At 43.2% G+C, this 19,603-nt stretch overlaps 1 protein-coding gene across 1 annotated transcript in view; it reads right to left on the bottom strand.

Moving 5' to 3' along the window:
- Positions 1 to 3,060: 3,060 nt before the first annotated feature.
- The window catches only part of LOC128659928 (arf-GAP with GTPase, ANK repeat and PH domain-containing protein 1), a 254,122-nt gene continuing 237,579 nt past the window's right edge, over positions 3,061 to 19,603 (bottom strand). The window contains exons 12-13 of the mRNA XM_053713516.1: positions 8,072 to 8,327; positions 3,061 to 6,365 (exon numbers count right to left, since the gene is read on the bottom strand). Of these exons, the coding sequence (XP_053569491.1) occupies positions 6,150 to 6,365; positions 8,072 to 8,327 (472 nt within the window). The 3' untranslated portion in view covers positions 3,061 to 6,149. The remainder of the gene's footprint in view (positions 6,366 to 8,071; positions 8,328 to 19,603) is intronic.

The raw sequence follows: 19,603 nt of genomic DNA on the forward strand, positions 1-19,603 counted from the left end.
AAGATTACTTCATCCCCTTATGTCTAATTCTGCAAGCTATTCGAAGAAGCAGACAGAGAAGTCTCAGATCCATCAAGGATGGGATCTTCCGACAAGGCCAAAGCGTCTCAAAAGAACACGAAGGCGCATCAGTCTATACCGAAAAGCACAGCATACCCCTGCCGGAGTGAAAGACAACTCCGAACCCCAAAGATTGACCCCCTGAAGCCTCAGGGACAGTCATTCCCCCAGAGAGCTGACCAGGCCATTCCATGCCTGAAGAGCCCCGGATAACGGAATACGAACAGTATCTAAAACCAACTTCTGGAAGTTGCATATGCGCCAGTGCCAAAATTATGGACATGCGACATTGTGCCGAAACCCCTGGCAGGAAGAAGCTACCAGCAAAGTCTGGGTTACCTGCATGCGTAGTAAGCGATGATTCCCCGATCCAGAGGAATTGAGAACTCTAATACGGCATTTAGAACATAACTGATAGGCTAGTATGATCCGGGGCAATACACATTCTGCGCAAGGAGTAGAAACTGAAAACGAGACGTCCATCTCCACAATATCATACTCCTCCATAGCTAGGATATTGATAAAAAAAAAATGGACCAAAAACGTGACCATGCCCGGTCACAAGGTGAACCGTACAGTCCAGAAAAAGCGCACCCGACCGTAAAGGCCGCGTCACTTCCAAATGCCGTTATGTTCCACAAGCCATGAGCCTAAGTAACACTACGCATAAGCAGGTCGAATCACAAACAGGATTAAAAAAAAACCCTGTTCAATAACCCCCTCAGGAGATATTAACCCTTGATTCCAAGATACAAAAGGAGCCTCACTGAGACCTTGATTTATAGTTAGTCCCGCAAGGTGGTAGGGCTCTCGGGACATTTGTTATACAATACAATCCTGACGAAAGTAAAATTAAACGATCTTACCGAAATCTACGCCGTAGAACAGGAACACGGCCCTTCAAGTGTGACAGATAGTAGCATCGCCTCTGCCATGGACTTGAGAGAAGAAAGCATGCAGCGGAACTCGTCAACGCTAATTGCTTGTGGAGCTGTTAAAATGAGTCTGGATGGTTTTGCAGAAAGACTCTCCCTGCATCTCCGGACTCTAACTTTCACCCATGCTCTCACTGATAGGTTGACAGGACTACTTAAAACTCCAGTCCCATGCTGAAGAGTACTACCCTCCATAAGAGACTATCAAAAACTTCTGACACTTCTCTGCCAACCTCCTGGGACGAAAGGCAAAGGGAATGACTGGGGGATGAGGGAAGGGTATTTAAGCCTTTGGCTGGGGTGTCTTTGCCTCCTTCTGGTGGCCAGGTTCTGAATTCCCAAAAGTAATGAATGCAGCTGTGGACTCCTTCCCTTTATGAAGAAAAGACTCTCCCTGCATCTCCGGACTCTAACTTTCACTCAAGCTCTCACTGAGAGGCTGACAGGACTACTTAAAACTCCAGTCCCATTCCGAAGAGTACTACCCTCCATAAGAGACTACTCTGAATCTTCCGACACTTCTCTGCCAACCTCCTGTGACAAAAGGCAAAGAATGACTGGGGGATGAGGGAAGTGGGGGAGGTATTTAAGCATTTGGCTGGGGTGTCTTTGCCTCCTCCTGGTGGACAGGATCTTAATTCCCACAAGTAATGAAGCCGTGGACTCTCCTCCCCTTTAGATGGAAAGGAGCCACACTGTGACCCTGTCTTCTTGCGTTATCATATGTGTAAAAAAAAAAAAAATGAAACGATCTTACCAGAATCTATGCAGTGGAACAGAAACACAGCCTCTCAAGTTTGACAGTCTTGTAGCATCGCTCCTGACATGGACTTGAGTGATGGAAGCAGGCAGTGAAACTTGTCAACGCTGATTGCTTAGGAGCTGTTAATACTAGTCTGGATGTGTTCCCAGAAAGACTTTCCCTGCATCTCCAGACTCTAACATTCGTCAATGCTCTTACTGAGAGGCTGACAAGATTACTTAAAACTCTGGTCCCATTTCGAAGGGTAGATATCCGTCATAAGGAACTACTCTGAATCTTCTGACACTTCTCTGCCAACCTCCTGTGACGAAAGGCAAAGAATGACTGGGATATGAGGGAAGTAGGGGGAGTATTTAAGCCTTTGGCTGGGGTGTCTTTGCCTCCTCCTGGTGGCCAGGTTCAGTATTTCCCAACAGTAAGGAATGATGCCGTGGACTCTCCTCATATTAAGAAGGAAAATTACTATCCGAATCATGAAAGTTTAATTTTTGACTAGACTGTCCCTTTAATAACTTAGGAGTGCATACCATTGGGGTAATATTAAATATATATAGGCAATATAAGATGTACTTTTTTGTATAGTAGTTTTCTAGACAAATGTTTTTATATCCTTTGTGTAGTGGGCTGAACTTGGCACCACAACTAGGAGCCACTCACTCACTTTTTAGGAGTCACACAAGGAAGTGGGAAGGAAATCTTGTAAATTCACAGGCTTGTTATGTTTATACACACAGTGATCTACCTCTTAAAGGGACATTCAAGACAAAATAAATTATATACATACTGATATATTCAAAACAATGTCTCCATAAAGTATTGGGTACTGCCATGTTGTAACTTAGGTTTCACTAGGTTAAATCTCTGCTGAGGTCAGTTAGGGACTACTAGAATAGCAATACCAATGAGGTACAATACTGAAACGGTTAATTGTGAACCAGTTCTCTAAGGTCTGTGTAACATGTTTATATTTAAATATTTGTTTCTGCACATAGAACAGGTGTTAACTTAATTACACACCATGCAGGCTATAAACTTGGTGACATTTGTTTGTTGCATATCAAAATAAATAATAAAATAAAAATGTTAGTTGAACTGTTTGTTACTAATTAGAGTTTTGATAATTACTAAATGTACATAGTCAAGTTCAAAGTTATAAAAAAAATGGAGATATGTTATATATTATGTTATCATTTCATAAACAAACCTTAGTGTGATTATTTGTGCCATGACCCATGCACGTGTCTTAATACTTCATTTAAAAATACTTTAAATGGTACAAAAGTAACAATGACCAGAACTCTGTTTCTATTCAAAGTGTTTTCTTTGTTTTTATTTTACATATATTTTGCATCCTCTAATGAGACACAATACAAAAGAAATTTGTATAACTTAGACAACATAATCCAAAGACACTGAAAAAAAAACAAAACAAAAATAACTCTCATATTCCACTCAGCATGGAGTGAAACACGGAGAGGTGATCGGAATAAGACACAATAACATTGGCTCCACATCTGGCTAGTAGGAATAGAAAATTAAATAAAAGGTAACCCCCATACAGAGGGTTTGGCCGCCTGGGCTCCCTCCCTTCCCATGGGGCCAGCTATGTGTTATATACATGTGTTTCATTCACCATATAACTCTGTATAAGAACCCGCTGATGTCAGGACACAGAAACCCTCTTCCTGCTGACTCAGTGTTCCTTGTACCTTGCTACTAGCAGAACACAACAGGTTGGCGAGGGATGCAGGCAGATCAGGACAGCCATATGTAGACACTCAATAGTGATGGCTATTTCAGCTTCACTCACCTTTGCTTTGGAATCAGCTTAACTGTCTGAGCACTTTATTAACTTCTCTCTCTTTAAGAAGTAACACTGAGATGGGAAACCAATGCATAACCTGTGGTCTGGAGTGGTTTCCAGAATTTGGTTTCTAACCTGCAATGATTCTTCTGATTGGGCAATATGGGCTTATATTGAAGCCACCAGCCAAGAAGGACAAGGGCTGTTGAGTAATTGGTCACCTGTCAGAATTCACTCTGTATGCAGTGGGTGTGACGTGCTGATATTAAGATATCCTCACTGCCTTCAGCTAATCAAAGCAAAGGTGGATGGGAATTTTGTGGCTGATTTGGAAAGAATCGATTTTTCTATCTGTAATAACCATTGTCCTATGACTCACACAGTAGTCTATTGGTGAGGCCAATTCATTTGTGCGGGTTTGTGAGCCCTACATATTGTGCAGTGAAATGTAATGTAGTGAAATGCTGCTACTCCAATCAGGAACATATCATAGTCATAGTAGGGCAAGATAAATATCTGCATATCAATACTTAGCTCCTGGATACAACATCAGGACTACACCCAAAATGATACAGTCCTCTACAAACTATCCCAAAACTGCATTGTGAAACCTCTGTAAAAAAAATTGGTACATCTGTGTTAAGCAACTCTATACCTTGGGATCCTGTGTCAGGGTGTGCTGTGATTATTACAGAGCCTAGGAGCTGTCAAATGGGTGAGTGCTTTTAAAAACTTGCCTTGCATTACACATGCACTATAAAAGGACTACACTTCAGTTCACTTCTGATCTGTGTTCTAATGAGGTCACTTACATCATCGAAAATAACCTGATGCATCTCTGCTTATATCTTAATCCATTTTTAATCCTACAATATGTCTAGCTTCTTCTACTTGACACTGCAGGAAGTTGGATATATCTAGTCCTGAATACGTATATGGGTGATGCCCATTTACACACTCTACTGTACATTCACACCTACTATGCATTATATTCAGACCCACCCCCATATATTCAGATCACAAGCTTCTCCCAACTGATACAAACATTCACACATGCAGCAGTTCCTGCCCTAAACATCCTCACACTGAACATACACCCCCCCCCCAGTCTGCCCTAACTGCCCTTTTATACACAAAGTGCTCTGTACATTAAAAACAGTGTAATTTATATGTAGTACACACTGCTCTGCACATTAAAAAGCAGTGCCTTGTGTATCAATATGTAGTGTTCAGCACAATAAAAACAATGCATAGCATATTAATACACACAGCTCTGCTCTTAAAAATCCAGCACCCTGCGTATTAGTATATATATAGTGTTTTAAACATTAAAAGTAATGCTTTGAAAATGAATACAAACTGATCTGCACACACTATATATATATATATATATATATATATATATATATATATATGTGTGTGTGTATGTGAAATGCCCCTTCTTAATTTGTTTGCAAAGTGATGTAGATTCCCTTTGGCTTACACTAACTACATGTGAGCTCCTAATTAGCACCACTTATTAGATTTGCAAGGCAAAAAAAATAAAAATAATAATAATATAAAAGTACTCAACCATGAAACAATATCTGCAACTAGTGTGAGCAATGAACAATAGGAACGGTAGTGTTTCCTGAGAGGGGTCAAGGTAATACAAATGAAGATCAATCTGGTTGCTACATGATCACAATGCAGGATGGGGAAATAAAAGCAATCTATCCTTCCCCAAAACACATTTATAAAATAAAATAAATATCCTTTTTTGTCCATTTTGGGGTGCGTTAAGTGGAGAGCTGCAGGATTATGACAAGGAGTCTGAGGATGGGGTGGAAGCGCCCAGAGTGTGTCTGCTAAGAATATTGCAATCACATCCCTGTAATCAGCGGTGCGTGGAGAGGAGCTTCCTTCTCAGATAATATGCTCCCTTCTACATGATGAGTAATCATGTCCTATTAAACAGCAGTAAAGGCTGAGGGAACTCAACTATACAAGTGTAATGAAGCCGGCATTCTCTGAGGACAGATTAGCTCCAAGTGATTTGACACAAAGCATCATTGGAGCCTCAAACCTGACAAACTCACTGCCTGCGTGTGATTTATGCTGAGCAGTCCTTGTCAGACAAGAGTACAGCCTAAGTGCTCGGCTAGGGTTGAGGTGAAATGTGCACATATGTGACAGCTCCCTGCCTCTGTCTCCCCTGACACTGAGGGAAGGCTCAGCCTCTCCTTACACTCACACTCAATCTCTTGCTTTCCCTCAGTCCCTTCCTTCACTCAGAATAGGCTCACCCTCTCCTGCATTCTCTCTTCCTATCTACTTGTACTCTTTTGTCTCTGCTTCTTTGCCCTTAGAGTGCAATCTCAGCTACTTCTCCTTGCACTTCCTTTCTGCATCTGCTTTTTGCACAACCTCCCAAGTGATAGCAAAGACACTTCTCTCCACATGTTAAGTCTCTGTTCGTCTGTGCTTTATCAGATCTCCCCCATTCCCCTGTACTGGAGCTCAGGCTCTTCCCTTGTCAGTCCTGACTCCTCCCCCTGAGCTGTGAGGGTAAGTAGTGATGGAGTCTGTCAACTCTCCCGTCAGCTTGTCAAATGAGTGTGGGCATCAGACCACTGCCTCCTGTGTTGCTGTTGTTGTTGCGGTTGTTTTTGCGAGACAGATTTGGGGTGGCCATAAGCACAAATTGTTCATCAGGACAGCCATATTGTAGCAGCAAATCCCGCACCTCAGATGTAGCTGCCTGTTTGGCGTATGCCAGTGCTGTATTTCCATGGAAGTCCCGCGCCATCACATCCACACCGTACTGAGAAGAGAGAAGGAATGCTGTATAAGGATTTAGGAGGGGAGTTTGGAGCCTCCATGCACACTAAGCCAGTCACTCTGTACTCACTCAGACTGAACATCCTCTCCACATAAAATTGCTACCAACATTAACTCAAACCCAGAAGCACCTTGGGCATTTTAATAATTTACAAAGTCAGCTGCAGATTTCAGTTTACACACATTGCCAGCTCTATCTTTCTTCTAACATAGTGAAAACTCCACCAGCTTCAGTTCCAATGTCACAAGCTCCAGCCTCCTACTCAGAGTATAGCAACTTCAGTCTCCTACCAAGATATAGTGAAAAAACTCTGTTGCTACACAAGTCTAGCACACATTGCATCTGTAATGGCCAAGATAGTGAGAAGTTGCTGCTAACCATATTAAATATAATCAACAAAACATCACTGGCAGGAGTGTTGGAGAAAACTTAGACACTATCTAGCTTTTAAGGATAATCAGTAGTTTGTTGTGTCAATGATTATGATCCCCAGGAGACTATAGAGTCTACATATCAGCAGAGGAAAATACCAACCTGGATTGCTGTTAACAATATTGGGTATTGCATCAGAATGATGCCATGTCAAAATATCGATAGAGTTTCAGCTCCAGACTCCTGCTCACACGCAAATCCAGCTTTAGGCTCCTAATTACCCCCATAGCCAACTACAGATTAATACTCACATCCAAATCCAGCTGCAGACTCCTACTCACACCCAAAGCCATCTGCAGACTCCTACTCACACCCAAAGCCAGCTGCAGACTCCTACTCACATCTAAAGCTAGCCTTCTCACACTCAAAGCCAGCTGCAGACCCTACTCCCACCCAAAGCCAGCTGCAGACTCCTACTCACATCTAAAGCCAGCTGCAGACTCCTACTCACATCTAAAGCCAGCTGCAGACTCCTACTCCCACCCAAAGCCAGCTGCAGACTCCTATTGACATCCAAAGCCAGCTGCAGACTCCTACTCACATCCAAAGTCAGCTGCAGACTCCTACTCACATCCAAAGTCAGCTGCAGACCCTACTCCCACCCAAAGCCAGCTGCAGACCCTACTCCCACCCAAAGCCAGCTGCAGACTCCTTCTCACACCCAAAGCCAGCTGCAGACTCCTACTCACATCTAAAGCCAGCTGCAGACTCCTACTCACACCCAAAGCCAGCTGCAGACTCCTACTCACACCAAAAGCCAGTTGCAGACTCCTATTGACATCCAAAGCCAGCTGCAGACTCCTACTTACATCCAAAGTCAGCTGCAGACTCCTACTCACACCCAAAGCCAGATGCAGAATCATACTCAAACCCAAAGCAATGCTGCAGAATCATACTGAAACACAAAGCCAGCTGTAGAATCATACTCACACCCACCCAAAGCCATCTGCAGAATCATACTCAATCCCAAAGCCAGCTGCAGACACTACTCACACCCAAAGCCAAATACAGACCCTACTCACACATAGCAGAAGCAACACCTACACAAAAGTTAGCAAGGGCAAAAAGTGAGCTTTGGAATCCAAATTAAACAATTTAGCCCATAGCCTCCAGCTCATAAATAGAGCAAAGTTTAGCATCCTACACGCACAAGTCCAAGTATGCCATCTCTTTACTAACGAAGAACAAGCATCAGTCTTGGCTTGCACACACAAACAGCTCAATTTTCATGTTTAGTCTTCCAATAGGAAACTTACCCAAATGAGCAGTTGCACTAATACCACATTTCCTTTGCGGCAGGCCAGATGAAGAGCTGTCCGCCTGTCTCCCTCACCACAGGTTTCATTCACCTCCTCCCGCGAGCCATGTGCAATGAGCAGTATTACAGTCCGGAGATCCTCTTCTGCTGTGGCTCGCAGGAGTTGCTGTCCCAGGGGCATATCCCGGCAAGTGTGGGGTGCGAGGAAAAGTTTTTGTTCATATTTAGCCCGTATCCAACGCTCTTTCTCCTCCCTGCAAAGGAAAAATGTGACATGTCAGGGAACAGGAAGAGAAAAAGGTGCTCTAGGCAGATTGAGGAAGGAACCCTTTTTGAATGTCACAAGACCTAAGCCTGGGGCTTTAAGCAACGTGAAAGAAGATGATTTCCGGGAGGTATGGAAGGTACAACATGTAGACGATTGTAATTAACTAGGGAGGCCTAAGGTGTCAGTGGGGTTTATGAGGAAGGACAAATATAGGAGGACAAGAAGATAATTTTATAGGAGCAAAAACAGGCTTCAATAAAAGAGATGCTGTGAGAGGTTGGGGATGTAGCCATTGGGACCTGTGTGAGCAAAAGGACCTGTACTAACTAGAGGGTAATATGTGTCTGAAGAGGAAAACACATTTCATAGGAGAGATAAATAAAAGGCCAAGGAGGAAAACAGTGTGTGAAGCTGAGGAGGGAGATGAGTCTAGATAAGTAGGTGATCTAGGTTGTAACACAGGCAATGGGCAGAAAAATATATTTAGAAAGACACTTTCAGTTTAAAAATTAACAGTAACAAGAGTTTGGGGTGATTATGCAAATAAGTATTTTTTTCCAACCCTAGGGGGATCCTTTGGGAAAATAAAAAGGGATGTGAAAAAGACTGAGGGAGATATCTATGTGAGACTGAAAAGAGGGGATCTGTGGATTATTAGGAAGGGAGATATACGGATCACTGAGCAGGGGATCCTGTTAAAACCTTGGAGCACCAAGGGAAGGGAGGTGAAGGGTTTAGTGCTTCTGGCTCTGTTTACATCTTTAGAGATAATCTAGTGTCAGGTTGGCTTTAATCCATCAATAATCCCACTGTGTAAACAGTTTCCTAAAAGGGTAAATGTGGATGCTCTTTACACTGCTTCCTGTACATGCCAAGTGGCCTCTAAGCAAGGAGAACAAAGGGGCGTTTACATATCACACAGAGCTGGGGCACTGACACGTTTAGAAGTCTAATCAAAGCTTTTCAATTAACTGTGTAGAGAGAAGGATGTGAGGCGTCCTTCATTCAATGGTGCAGTTGGGTTATGTGGGCATTTAAAAGGGTTTCTAAAGCACTGTACAGTGAAATATCAAATGTTACAATCATTTTCTGTGTCATATTTTTTTGTGTGCCAGTTACTTGTATATAATTAAACAAACAGTATGTTCAGGGGCTTTCTTTCCTCGGAGACTGTGACACAATTTATCTGTTGAGGAACCTTTGTAAATAGATATAAATAATTCCTCTATTTCAGGTAGTGAGTGTATCCAAAGGTATGAAACATACATATTTTGCTGAAATTTAAATGCATATGAAGAAACCATATCCTATACAAATAAATAAAAAAAAGATAGTGAATGATGGCAATCTAACATAGTAATCTGCTGCAAATGAGTAGTAGATACATGGAAGGAGGCCTCAGCAGATATAACACAGAAAATAAAAATGGACATTTAAACAGTACAACATTTTTATATAAATGTTTAATTATCTGTGGTTAAATTGTTTTTGAATAAACTCATTATTTATTTTGTTTTCCTTTCCTGTAAAAATTGTTGGTTTTCTAAATTCCACTGAGTTTTACTTACTACTTTATTGCCTGATTTATATCAAGTTATGGTATACTGGAAAGCAGCATGTTAAAAATCGTAATATTACAAAATAATTTTATTAACGAAAAACACTCAGCAAATGTTTTAATGACCTAATTCAAGAAAAAGTTAGCATCAATCTGTTATAAGGTTATAAACATATAATCATGATCGCATAAATAGATTTGAAATCGTAGGGATCTACAACTCTCTGCTCCAGCAGTAAACAATGAATCTCGTGACACATTGTTTAAATTGGAGCAGATAGTGGAGAATTGCGCATGAGCATATTAGGCAAGCTCGGGAGCGCACCTGGATGCCTACGTAGAGGGCGGGTAGAACTGCTCTCTACTTCACAAAATGTCAAAACCTGGAACTGTAAAGGGACGGAGGAAGGAAAGGTAAATAGTAACATCTAAAATATAATTTTTAAAATTAAAAAAAAATCAGCGACTTTAATATATATATATAATATATGTAACCTAATGACCCTATTCCAGAAAGCTCAAATTACCATCACTTTAATTGTTCCCAGTAGAAGAGAGAGATAAATAGAAAACTAGTTCAAACATGGCGGTGCCTATTACTTTAAAAAAACTACTTTTTAAAAACTAAACTTCAATATTTCAACAACTAATATAATTGTGAAAATACATCTTCATATTATTCTAAGGCTAATCTTTGCTTTGAATACAACATTATGGCTAGCATTTATTTACTGTTTAACATCCCTTTAACTCATATTTTCTTAGGGCTGCACCATCATAAAATTAAACCAAAAAATGATTGAGGGCTTAAAATAACATGGGCAGATTGAATGGGCCGCTCTGATTGTATCTATTGTCACACTGTCACCTAGTTGTTGTTTTTTTAAAAAGCAATTTAAGCTTTATTTAAGGCATCATTTAACCCTACAGAATTTCCACTACCCTTCAGTAATTGGCAATGATTTTGTGAAACCGTATGTGCAAGCAATTGAGATAACAGTCTGATAGCAGGTTAATAAACAATGCAAAACAAACAGTGGAAATCACTATGGAAAATTATATTGCTCATATAAAAATCAAAAAAAGTGTATGCATTAAAAAGCCATAAGAAAATAAAACTACACCTTTGGGGGTAACAAGATATTCTAGGGCTGTTTTTAAGTAGAATAAGGGGAAATGATGGGGGTTAACTCAGCAGGTACCATAAGTATGCGTGATGGAGTTAATGTGCAGGAATGATGAGTTTAATTCAGCCAAGTAGAATGTGTAGGACTGATTAGGATAAAACAAATAGAATATTTTAAATAGAATGAAAGAGCATTATGGGATTTAACTCAGCAGGTACAATGCACAGGCATGATGGGGTTAATTCTGATGTGCAGGCATGATGGGGCTATTTCATTAGATAGAATGTGCAAGCGTGATGGGGTTAATATAGGCTCAAGGGAAGACAGACAAGTGACTTGCTGCTGTGGGGGGTCCCCTAGCTGCAAGGAATTTGGCCCCAGACACATTCAGCCTACAGCAGAGGAACAAGGTGGAAGAGGAGCCGGAAGAGAAGTCGGAGACAATACAGGGAATGGAGTAAGGGGACGCTCTCTCTGCAGGGGGAGAACCCAGTGCAAGGGCCAGGAAATACTTAGCAGATGGCCAGCTGGGGCTGCATACTTTCTGAGCTAGGCCAGGTTGCCAAGGTAGGAGGAAGTGTGACTTTGTACAGGGTGAATACTTCACATATAAAAAGCTTGGGATGATGTATGTGTCTATTATACAGAGTAGTGTGTTTATTTCACACACTGATTATTACAGAATGTATCATTATCTCTTATATTTCAGACACCACTGGTGGTTATCAGTATTAATCCACTGAAAGGATGCAGAAGGTATAAGCAGAAACAGAGATGTATCAGTATCAGATGTATCAGTATTACACACCAGCTCATGTGTACATGACAATCTGTTTTATACAGACAGCAGAACACACATCTGTATTCAGTGTCTTTTATACAAAACTAGTGGGTATCTGTATTATATACATAGAGCATCAGATCCCTGTATTACACATAAAATGAAGTGTCTATATTATACAGAGAGTAGTGTATTCAGGCCATTTTGTGCTCGTGCAGCTGGAACACATCAGTGTGTGTGTACGATAGTGTTATATGGAAGTCATTTCTTGCCTGTAGCCATAGCTCACCATGGTGGATTTATGCACTAACTGACGTCCAGCACATAAATATTCTTGAGCAGCCGATCAATGGGATCAGTGTTTTATGAAGCCAAGAACAGCGGCAGCATTGATGGTTAAATAAAGCTAATTTATTAGGCCTATTACAGGAGCAGTGGGAAGTGGTGCTGATATTTTACACACTTGTGGGTTGCTGAACACTGCCAGCTACACACTCACTGGCCACTAGTGACAAGACACACACTGACCCATAACACTGCCATCTACACACTTACTGGCCACTAGTGAAAAGACACACACTGACCCATCACACTGCCAGCATCTCACTCACTGGCCACTAGTGACAAGACACACACTGACCCATCACACTGCCAGCTACTCACTCACTGGCCACTAGTGATAAGACACACACTGACCCATCACACTGCCAGCTACACACTTACTGGCCACTAGTGACAAGACACACACTGACCCATCACACTGCCAGCATCTCACTCACTGGCCACTAGTGACAAGACACACACTGACCCATCACACTGCCAGCATCTCACTCACTGGCCACTAGTGACAAGACACACACTGGCTCATCACACTGCCAGCTACTCACTCACTGGCCACTAGTGATAAGACACACACTGGCCCATCACACTGCCAGCTACTCACTCACTGGCCACTAGTGATAAGACACACACTGGCTCATCACACTGCCAGCTACTCACTCACTGGCCACTAGTGACAAGACACACACTGGCCCATCACATTGCCAGCTACACACTTACTGGCCACTAGTGACAAGACACACACTGACCCATCACACTGCCAGCTACACACTCACTGGCCACTAGTGACAAGACATACACTGACCCATCACACTGCCAGCATCTCACTCACTGGCCACTAGTGACAAGAAACACACTGGCCTATCACACTGCCAGCTACACACTCAATGGCCGCTAGTGACAAGAGACACTGGCCGATCACACTGCTAGCTGCACACTCACTGGCTACTAGTGACAAGAGATACACTGGCCCATCACACTGCCAGCTAAACACTCACTGGCCACTAGTGACAAGAGACACACTGGCCTATCACACTGCCAGCTACAGACTCAATGGCCACTAGTGACAAGAGATACTGACACATCACACTGCCAGCTAAACACTTACTGGCCACTAGTGACAAGAGACACACTGGCCTACCACACTGCCAGATACACACTCACTGGCCACTAGTCACAAGAGACACTGGCCCATCACATTGCCAGCTACTCACTCACTGGCCACTAGTGAAGAGACACACACTGGCCTATCACACTGCCAGCTACACACTCAATGGCCACTAGTGACAAGAGACACACTAGCCCATCCCACTGCCAGCTACTCACTCATTGCCACTAGTGACAATAGACACACTGGTCTATCATACTGCCAGCTACACACTCACTGGCCACTAGTGAAAAAAGATATTGACCCATTACACACTCAATGGCCACTATTGACAATAGACGCACTGGCCCATCACACAGCCAGCTACACACTCAATGGTTACTAGTGACTAGAGATTTTAGCCTATCATATTACTATATACACACAAACTGTCCACTAGTAACCAGAGACACTAACCTATCACACTGCCATCTACACACTCACTGGCTACTAAAGACTACTACTGGCCAGTGACTTTGTAGCTGGTGGTGTGATATGCCAATGTGTCTCTTAACTAGTGGTCTAGTTAAGAGGAGAGAAGGGAAAGAGGTGGCATGATGAAAAATTGAGAAGAACCTTTTTACAGAAAGGGTGGTTGATTCATAGAATAAACTTTCAATAGAGGTGGTACACACAGGGACTGTAAAACAATTCAAAAATGTTTGGGCCATGCATAAGTCTATCCTAAGGAAAGAGAAACATGTAATATGGGTAGACTTGATGGGCCTTTTGGTTCTTATCTACAGTTTCAATAAATGTGTGTAGTTGGCAGTGTCACTGGCTACAGGTACTAGCCGATCACACTGCTATCCACACGCTGGCCACAAGTAACCACAGACACTGCTAGTTACACTCACTGGCCACTAGAGACACTAACCTATCGCCCCCCCCCCCCCCATCTACACACTAACTGGCTACTAGTGACCAGAGACACTAACCTATCCTACTGACAGGTAGACACTCACAGACCACTAGTGACAAAAGATGTTAACCTATCACTCTCCCTGGACATTGGTGGTAAGAGACAATAGCTTATCGTACAGTTACAATCTCAAAGATCCTGGCCTACAACACTACACTCACTGGCCATTAGAGACAAGACACTAATCTATCACACACTCACTAGCTATTGGTGACAAGACACTAACCTATCGCACTGCCAGTTAGACATTCACAGACCACTAGTCACAAAAAGCAGTAGCTTATTACACTGCTAGTTACTAGGTTGCTAGAGACTAGTGGCACTCTCATATCACACCCACTGATTTGTACTGATCTGTGTCTGCAGATTTTGTTAGATATTTAAGACAGGGTAGAAGGGCCAATAAGAAAATACATTGCTTTTTAGGAACCAATAGAGAAATATTAATACTAGATTGGATGAAACACACACACATATACACACATATATATACTTTAACCCACAAGTGTGTAAAAGTCCTAAGCCTTATAATACACTCATGTGGTCTGAGAACCACTCTATTAACCTCTCTGTAACTAGTCACTCATACACCCCTGCTCCTGTGGAGATGACTAGTTTTCGAACACTAAAGGGCGTAACCCCACAGATACTCATATCTAATCTTAATTTTACCCATATGTTAAACCGCTGTGACAATGTCAATGCTATGGTAGAACACTATAATATAAATGGGAAGAATGTCCTGGACTCCATTGCCCCAATATGCACTCCCTTACCAGTCAACATAAGGCTCCTTGGTTTGACAGTACTATCAGAGAGATGAAACAGTAAAAAATAAACAAACTGGTAGAACACACAAATGATTACCAATAAACAATCACACAGAAAAACACAATTCCCTCTCTCAATAAATCACAGAAGCAAAAAATAGACCAGACCAGCTATTTTGCACAGTTTAAAAACGGTGCAATCAAACTTGCCTAAATAGTATATCAGCCTTCAATCAGTTAAAATTTGAGGAGTTTTGCTCTCTTCATTGTCAACTATCAGCCATCCGTTCTAACATGCCATCATCAACTAAAACTGTCACAGGACTTTAGAAGACCCCAAAACAATTCCCCATCAAACTGGACAAGCTTTAATTACACTGATGAAAACAACATCATTCAAACAATAAAAAACAAATTATGCTTACCTGATAATTTTATTTCCATCGTGGTGAGGAGAGTCCAAGGCTTCATTCATTACTTTTGTGAATAAAGAACCTGGCCACCAGGAGGAGGCAAAGACACCCCCGCCAAAGGCTTAAATAGCTGCCCCACTCCCCTCATCCCCCAGACATTCTGCGGAGAGCAAGGAACAGTAGGAGAAATATCAGGGTATAAATGGTGCCAGAAGATAAATTAAATGTAGGCCCGCCCACTGGAATTACGGGCGTGAGCCGTGGACTCTCCTCCCCATGATAGAAAGCATAAATTATGCTTACCTGATAATTTTATTTCCATCTAAAGGGGAGGAGAGTCCACGGCTTCATTTATTACTTTTGGGAAACATATACCCAAGATCTAGAGGACACTGAATGAAACCGGGAGGGTAAAAAGGCAGACCCTAATCTGAGGGCACCACAGCCTGTAAAACCTTTCTCCCAAAAGCAGCTTCGGGAGAAGCAAAAACATCAAATTTATAAAACTTTATAAAAGTGTGTAAGGAGGACCAGGTAGCCACCTTACAAATCTACTCCATAAAGGCCTTATTTGTGAAGGCCCAAGACAAAGCCACAGCTCTAGTTGAATGAGCCGTGATCCTCTGAGGAGGCTGATGTCCCGCTGTCTCATAGGCCAAGTGACTCAATCTCCTCAACCAAAAGGACAAAGAAGTAGAAGAGACCCTCTGCCCCTTGCGCTTCCCTGAATACACCACAAAAAGAGATGTAGACTGTCTGAAATCCTTTGTAGCCTGAAGATAGAACTTCAAGGCACGAACCACATCCAGATTATGAAGTAACCTCTCCTTAGAAGACGAAGGGTTAGGACACAAAGAAGGAACAATTATTTCCTGATTGATGTTATGGTTAGACACCACCTTGGGAAGAAACCCCAAACCGGTGCGAAGAACCGCCTTATCTGCATGAAAAACCAGGTAAGGATGCTTGAATTGCAAGGTGGCGAGATTAGATACTCTGCGTGCCGATGCAATAGCCAACAGAAAGAGAACCTTCCAGGACAGAATCTTAATGTCAATGGAATGCATAGGCTCAAACGGAACCCTCTCCAATACCTTAAGGACAAAGATTAAGCTCCATGGGGGAGCAGACTGTCTAAAGACAGGCCTGATTCTAGACAGAGCCTGAACAAAAGATTGAATGTCAGGAAGCTCAGCGAGTCTCCTGAGCAATAAGACTTATAATGCCGAAATCTGTCCCTTTAAGGAACTAGCGGCAAGACCCTTCTCCAAACCCTACTGGAGAAAGGACAGAGTCCTGGATACCTTCACCTTATGCCAAGAAAATCCATGCTTCTCACACCAGGACAAGTAAGTCCTCCACACCTTATGGTAGATGCAACGAGTGACTGGCTTCCTTGCCTGAACTAGAGTGTCAATTACACTTTCAGAAAAAACTCTCTTGGCTAAGACTAAGCGTCGGTGTGGAATCTGATAAAGCTGAACGACTCCAAAAGAGGCCACGCCCTCATTGTATATTGCTTGAAGTTCCAGAATATTTATCGGAAGGAGAGACTCCTCCTGGGTCCATTTTCCTTGTGCCATCCTGGCACCCCAAACAGCTCCCCATCCTGTGAGACTCGTGTCCATGGTCACAATCTCCCAGGATGGTCTCAAAAAGGATGTCCCCATGGACAGATGCTCCGGACAGATCCACCAAGAGAGGGAGTCCCTGGTCCAAGCATCCATGAATATCCGCTGTGATAGATCTGAATGATCTCCGTTCCACTGTCTACACATGCACAATTGAAGAGGTCTGAGATAGAACCTGGTGAAAGGGATGACGTCTATGCTGGAGACCATGAGTCTGATTATCTCCATACACTGAGCTACCGAAGGGCTTGAGGAGGACTGAAGGGCAAGACAGGTGGACACAATCTTCCTGCGTCGTTTATCTGTGAGAAATATTTTCATGGACATAGAGTCTATTATCATGCCCAGAAACTCCACCCTGTTGCTGGGAACCAGGGAACGCTTTCCTGAGTTGATCTTCCAACCGTGAGATTGGAGCAAGAAAAGAAGAGCCCTCGAATGATCCTCTATTAGGCTGAACGACGGCGCCTGGACTAGGATGTCATCCAAATAGGGCGCCACAGATCCCTGGATCTGGCCACTGCAAGTAGTGCCCCCAGAACCTTCGTGAAGACTCTCAGGGCCATCGCCAGACCGAAAGGAAGGGCCACAAACTGGAAATGTTGGTCCAGAAACGCAAATCTTTGGCACTTGAAGTGGTCCCTGTGAATCGGAACATGTCGGTAAGCATCCTTCAAGTCTATTGTCATCATGAACTGTCCCTCTTGAACAATGGGCAGAATCGTTCTGATCGTTTCCATTTTGAACGATGGAACACTCAGAAACTTGTTTAAACACTTTAGGTCCAGAATCGGGTGGAACGTGCCTTCCTTCTTTGGAACCACAAACAGATTTGAATAGTACCCTAGACCCCTTTCTGCTTGGGGTACTGGTACGATAACAGTCCCTCACACATTCTAGATCCCTCACACATTCTAGAAAAGCCTCTCTCTTTTCTGGTCTTGAAGACAGGTTTGACCGGAGGAATCTGCCCCATGGCGGATGGGACCTGAATCCGATCCTGTAACCCTGGGCGACAACCTGCAGAACCCAAGGGTCCTGAACATCCTGCAACCAGGCTTTGAAAAAGAGAGACAATCTGCCCTCTACTTGGCCGGAGACTAGTCGGGGGCTGCCCCTTCATGCCGATTTTGTCTCGGTGGGCTTCGCTGACGGCTGAAAAACAAACCCTGTGTGCTGAAACATTTTCCTTAACGTGTTTTCTAACTTTTTATCCATGGGCTCTTTAAACGACGAACTATCCTAGAGCATGGAAATAGCACCATCCACCTTAGGGACAGTCCTCCACAGCTCGAGATAAGAGTCCGGAAGGGGAACAGTTTCTTAAAGGAAGAAGGGGAAAAGGAAGAACCTAATCGGTCCCATTCATTCCTAATAATATTAGCCATCTTAACAGGAACCGGGAAGGTCTGGGGCACCACTCTGTCATCGTATACCTTATCAAGCTTAGGAATCAAAGGTTCCTCCGGAAGCTTTGGCTCCGTAATCTCCAGAGTAGCCAGCACCTGCTTCAGCAAAAAGCGCAAATTCTCCATCCTAAACCTAAAATCAGGCGCTTCCGCGGCCGAAGGATGAGATGATACGGACTCCGACCCAGAGGGAGCCTCCTCTGAAGAGTCGGAGTGGGCCTCGTCATTGTATAACGCCTCAGGCAATTGCATAGGCGTAGACGACCCCTGGGTCGGGCCGCTCTGATACGCCCTACGCTTGCACTTAGCAGAACATGGTAAGGCATGGATCACTTTTGATACCGCCATTTGCAGTTGATCCGCAAAATCTGACGGCCATCGAATCTCTCTCGTAGGAGTAATGGTTGGACCCTGGGGCACTGCATGTGCACTTGGAGATGAAAGCAGGAAAAGCACCTCACGGGACGGGGAACCCTCAGAGGTGGACGGCTCAGTAGTGCTAGACATCCCTTTATTTTTAAATGTTGCAACCTTATCGAGGCAGGTGGAATGAAGTTGAGCAGGCTGATCTACAAGAATCTCCTCACAATAAACACAGGCATGAAACTTTGAAAAAGAGAAGTACCCTCTAACGCGTCAAGAGTCCTCCACAGCTTGCGCTTTTATTATGGACTAGACAATTTAATAAACAGGCACCTTTATACTCCAATGGCCGGGGCACTCACCACCTCCTAAGACCCGGACTACAGAAACCTCTTTGTCTCCTGAGTCGCTGATCAACAGAGGACGTGGAGACTGCCACACCCGGTCACATGGAATGCCTTGCAGGACCGCCCCTACACTAAGGAGAAACGTGCCAAAACCGGCCGCGTAATACTCCCGGAAGTCAACCTGAAGGTTCCACTATTGCCAGAGCCTCATCTCGCACATAACGCAGCAATAACACAATAAACATATCATGTATAAACCCCCCCGTTCAATAATCCCCTTACCAGGAATATTAACTCTTGATTGGTGGTTCAAAACCTTGGTTACCAGTAGCAGAGATTTAAAGGGACACGAAACCCTAATTTTTTCTTTCATTATTCAGATAGAGCATGTGTTACTTCTATTATCTCATGTGTTTTGTTCTCTTGGTATCCTTTGCTGAAAAGGATATCTAGGT

Source organism: Bombina bombina, chromosome 1 (assembly GCF_027579735.1).
Source record: "Bombina bombina isolate aBomBom1 chromosome 1, aBomBom1.pri, whole genome shotgun sequence".
Classification (NCBI taxonomy): domain Eukaryota; kingdom Metazoa; phylum Chordata; class Amphibia; order Anura; family Bombinatoridae; genus Bombina; species Bombina bombina.